The 5178-nt window shown below is 38.3% G+C and overlaps 1 protein-coding gene across 1 annotated transcript; it reads left to right on the forward strand.

The window, feature by feature from the left end:
• Positions 1-582: 582 nt before the first annotated feature.
• Positions 583-2381, forward strand: LOC306870578 (procathepsin L-like; the record flags this gene model as incomplete). The annotated part of the gene is made up of 7 exons (XM_079417944.1): positions 583-708; positions 836-958; positions 1126-1278; positions 1394-1618; positions 1731-1899; positions 2055-2172; positions 2282-2381. The coding sequence occupies 7 exons, from the start codon at positions 583-585 to the stop codon at positions 2379-2381; spliced, it is 1014 nt and encodes a 337-aa protein (XP_079274070.1).
• Positions 2382-5178: the final 2797 nt, after the last annotated feature.

Here is a 5178-nt window from a genome sequence, read left to right on the forward strand (position 1 = left end):
AGAAATCATGTTTTTTCATTGTGCATTCCAATTAATCTCAATCAAACTGCAGTGGTTATTTTGACTTGGTAAAAAACAAAAACAACCCCCCCCCCCCCCCCCCCCCCCCAGCTAACTAACACAATAAAAACATGATAACATAATAAAAAACATGTTTTTTGAAAATTGAGTTATCTGTTTCTCGATCTTGTGATGCTGGATGATCACATGAGTGGATGAGATTCCTGCTTGACCGATTGGCTGTGAACACTTTGCTCAACATCAACCTCAGCCAATGAGAGGCCCCTCTTTGATCAGACACGCTATAAAATCCGCTCAGTTGTAAACCATGACAGTCAATCATTTCGTTTGCTGGTTAAAGGTGAGTTACATTTTGGCTTTAGTGTTCTAGGCTAGTAAAACTTCCAAATTAAAACATCTGTTTTATTATACATCGTATTATGTGGCTTTGAATATGTTCAGGGTCTTTTTCAGGGTAACTTGCACGTTGAGGTTTTTCTGTATAATTGTTTAGAACATTTACTGCTGCAGTCTCAGTGTAACTTGTATCTTGTTTTCCTCTGTCACAGTCTTCCAGGCAGGATGATGTTGTTTGCCTCTCTCCTCACGCTATGCTTGAGTGCAGTGTTTGCTGCTCCAAGCTTAAACCAGCAGTTAGACGATCACTGGCACCTCTGGAAGAGCTGGCATGGAAAAAACTATCATGAGGTGTGTAGTATAGAGTCTATAGCCAAACATAAATCGATTTTCAACACAATTGAAAAGCAGCATCTTGACAGTCTTAATACGGAACTTCTTTTTTAATGGCTGCAATGTCTTTTTTTTTCTTCCTCAGAAAGAAGAGGGCTGGAGGAGAATGGTGTGGGAGAAGAACTTGAGGAAAATTGAGCTGCACAACATTGAGCACTCTGTGGGCAAACATACCTTCCGGCTGGGCATGAACCAATTTGGTGATATGGTAAACCGTTCAATATGTCTTCTGATTGGTTTTTCTCTGCAACATCTGATGGATCTGCTGCAAACTGGCATTTTCATACTTATGATTGACACTGGATTTTTTTTTGGGGGGGGGGGGGGGGGCGCGGCTGTTTTATTAAGTCCTTTTGTTTGCGTTTTCCCTTTTAGACAAATGAGGAGTTTAGACAGGCGATGAATAGTTACAGTCATGACCCCAGCCGGAAATCAAAAGGCTCCTTGTTCATGGAACCCAGCTTTTTTGAAGCCCCTCAACAGGTTGACTGGAGAGAGAAGGGTTATGTTACTCCTGTCAAAGACCAAGTAAGCAGTTTATCAAACTAGTTCCTGGAGCATATGTTTGTGTATCTCTCAATGTTTTAAAATCTGCATGTGTTGCATGAATGTTTGGTAACAAAGTCGTGTTTTGTGGTTCTAGAAACGTTGTGGATCTTGCTGGGCTTTCAGCTCAACAGGTACCTTGGAGGGTCAGCTGTTCCGCAAAACTGGAAAGCTGGTTTCTCTGAGTGAGCAAAACTTGATGGACTGTTCCAGGCCAGAGGGCAATCACGGCTGTGATGGAGGCCGTGAGGACCAGGCTTTTCAGTATGTTCAGGACAACAATGGGCTGGATTCAGAGGAGTCGTATCCCTACCTTGGAACGGTAAGAATCAGTGGTTTGCTCTTTCTGACTTCTACTGGTAGTGAACTTATTGTGGGTGTCTCATTGAATATTCAGTAACCCCACATATATATATTTTTTTTCTTAAATGCAGGATGATCAGTTGTGCCACTATGACCCCCGTTATAGTGCTGCTAATGCCACTGGTTTTGTGAACATTCCCAGTGGTAGAGAACATGCTCTAATGAGGGCTGTCGCTGCAGTGGGTCCTATAGCTGTTGCCATTGATGCTGCACATGAATCCTTCCAGTTCTATCAGTCTGGTGAGGTTTTTTTTTTTTTTTTATATCCCTGAGCTGTGTAAATACTCTGATTCGTTTTGAATTATGCAAAAACTATGCACTATTAGAAAACTAAATGGCTTGCCTAAACCGGAGTCAGTCGGAACATCTTGCTCATTTCTAAATTTCTGCTGTAGGCATCTACTATGAGAGGGAGTGCAGCAATGAAGAACTTGACCATGGAGTCCTGGTGGTTGGTTATGGTTATGAGGGTGCTGATGTTGCTGGGAAGAGATACTGGATTGTGAAGAACAGGTATGACTTGCCTCTGGAGTCCTTTTTAATGATGCACACGACTGATTTTTCAATAACATTTAACACAACCTCATTTGCATGGTTTTTAAACTTGTTCTGTATCTCTTAGCTGGACTGAGAAATGGGGTGACAAAGGCTACATCTACATGGCTAAAGACCAAAACAACCATTGTGGCATTGCAACATCTGCCAGCTATCCCCTAATGTAAGGCCACTGGACTGTTCTCTGCATTCTGGTTCACTTTGTTTCTTTTAATATTTGATGCCGTTTTAATTTTTTTTTTTTTTATTAAATATTATAAAGCATTTGTTTCCTTTCTGGATGCTTGTTACATTTTATTTTAAAGTCATTTAAGTCAAACACTGCCAGTATATTGTAGAAAGTTTCTTCTATTGAAGTTAAGCTATCTCGGAATGCACTAATCTATCAGAAGTTTACGTTTTCTTTTGATTCAGTGAACCATTTTCGTTTGATGCAAGTCACTGTATTTTAAGCTTAATATTTTGACAGCGTTATAGATGTGAACATGGCTCATGTCAAATGTTGCATGTATTTGTACAAACTGTGCTCTTTCTGCTCGACCTGTAAATGGATAAATATTAAATCTACTGGTATAGAGTTATGAGTGTTTATGTACACCTGGGATCTCATGCAAGCATGGTCTGCAAGACCACCAAATTGTGGTAACCAAAGGGCCAAACAATAGTTCTGTTCTGAGGATGGTCGTTAAAGTTTAAAGCCATTTTCACACTCTACTGAATTGTGCTGTGTAACCCGTAAGCTTTATTAAATTAATGTTTGGCAATTGACCGTCAAATAAAATGTTTGACTACGACAACACTACCGACCCTTTTTTGCAGAATACTATACCAGCAGTCTGGAATGGACATGCAACCTGTTACTAAAATTGTGCTAAACAATGCTTGTATTATGTTTGTGCAAATCCTGGTCTGCTGCTCTTGTAGATTAAACCATACTTCCCATGCAGACACGCTTAAATTGTCCAGAACAAGCATGTTAATGGCCACTATTACTGAACTTGTACATCTAACCTACATGCTTGTATAGCAAGTAGGCCTATTATGCTTGCGCAATATCATTGCTCGACCGGATAAAATGTGTGTGCGTGTATAGTCTGTTTATAAAAATAAAAAAAAAACACACGTAAGACTAATTTGTACCTAATTTTTTTTTAGTCCCATTTACTCAAATTCTTGAATGTAAATTTCCTTAATTCTTGTAAACATGCAGATGGACGTCCTTTAAATGTGTGCAGCGTCTTGTTGCTTTCCCCAAATGTTCCGTATGAGCGCAGCGTTAGGACGCCACTTCTTTGGTGTTTAATGGCAGCTGGCATCCAAAAAGTTGCATTTCTGACACAGGACACCATTTCAGGTTAAAAGAGAAACTTCTACGCGGCCTGCAGAGTGTGCGCGCATACTGAGGTGATCACGCGCCGGACTGTTTGGCGCTAATGGCAGGAGCTAGGCTACTGGATTTTTCTCAAGTCTGTCAAGAGCGGTGTTATGAAAGTTATTCAGCGTCTGTCAACTTCCACTTGATGCTTTGAAAGTGACTAGTTGTCAAAGACACTATATGTGACTGTTGCATTAGAACAAGCAAAAAATGCTTCGCCAGAAAGACCAGGTTAGTAATTTTGTTGTCAGTGAAATACAAACCGTTTGGCCACTGAAAAGGTTTAGATTTTCTAATTTTGTTGATTATAAAAAATGTTAATTTAAAATAAAGATATATATATTTTTTTTTTTTACAATGTTACCCCCCCCCTTCAGACACTCATGATACACAGACCCAAGCTGTGAAGATGTCAAGATGGGATATAAACGTGTATGTTAATTCAAGATCTGATGAAACAAGTAAAGCAAGGTACTGTACAGTGTATGCACAACGCAAAATCCACCAGTACATGTTGGTAATGTGCCTAGACATTGACACAACGCTACTTAGCTTGGCTTTGAATTTTGAGCTGTAAATATGAGAAGTCAGTACATGCTGTGTGTGCTAGTTAGTCATTCTGAGTCATGTGCTTAGCTTTACCATTCCACTGCTGTTCTAAGCAGCTTCTAGTTATAATATCAGCCAGCTTCATGGTTATCAAATGTTATCCATTTCTTACAGCATTTGCTTTGATTATATGTCTTGAGCATAATTTGATCATGGTGCATGTCAGCAATAAGTCGAGGAATGATATGGAGTTTAATTGTTTATTTGTAGCTTTTGCTTTATTAAAAAGTGCCGCTGATGGAGTTGAAGTGAAAATGCTATGATTGAGTTATGAACCCTGTCTTTGTATATTTTTCCTATTTGCAGAATTAGAAGGCGTTACTTGTGTTGTATGTTGTAAGGTTTTTTTTTTCTCCCTCTTAATAGTTTATCTTATCTCGAGATAAAAAAAAAAAAACATTCCTATTAATTAGCTTGGAATGCATCCATATTTTTAAAGTAATCCCAATTACAAAGGTGTTCGAAAGGAAGTCGTATAATTAACATTTCTGTAGCAAGAGTGCTCTCTGCTGGTAGAGACTTTCCTCAACATTCAAGAACAGACTGTAAATTGTAGCATAGTTAGTTTCTTGTTTTCCTCTGAATAATCAGTCTATGGGAAAGTTCACCATTTCAAAAATAAATAAATAAAAGGTCTTTAGTATATTAAGACCTTTTTATTTTTTTTACCCTTTCTATGGGAAAGTGTGAATTGGTCAATGTCTTTTTTTTTTTTTTTTTTGAATAGTCATGCAGTAAATTCCACTTCTTTAATGCCTATTTTCATGTGGGGTGTAGCCAAATAAATTTCAATTCATAAATTGAAATAGAGAATACTTTAAGTGGGAATTGTGTACAACCCTGTTTGTGATAATTTGTTCTTAGTAGACAGAATATTTCAGATGTAACTTAAAACAGTAGATCACTGTTGGGTTGCAAAATATGGGCCCTGATTCAGTAAGGATGGTAAGCACTTAATTAAAAAAAATATTGATATAGAT

This window comes from Barbus barbus (genome assembly GCF_936440315.1).
Source record: "Barbus barbus genome assembly, chromosome: 5".
NCBI classification, from domain to species: Eukaryota; Metazoa; Chordata; class Actinopteri; order Cypriniformes; family Cyprinidae; genus Barbus; species Barbus barbus.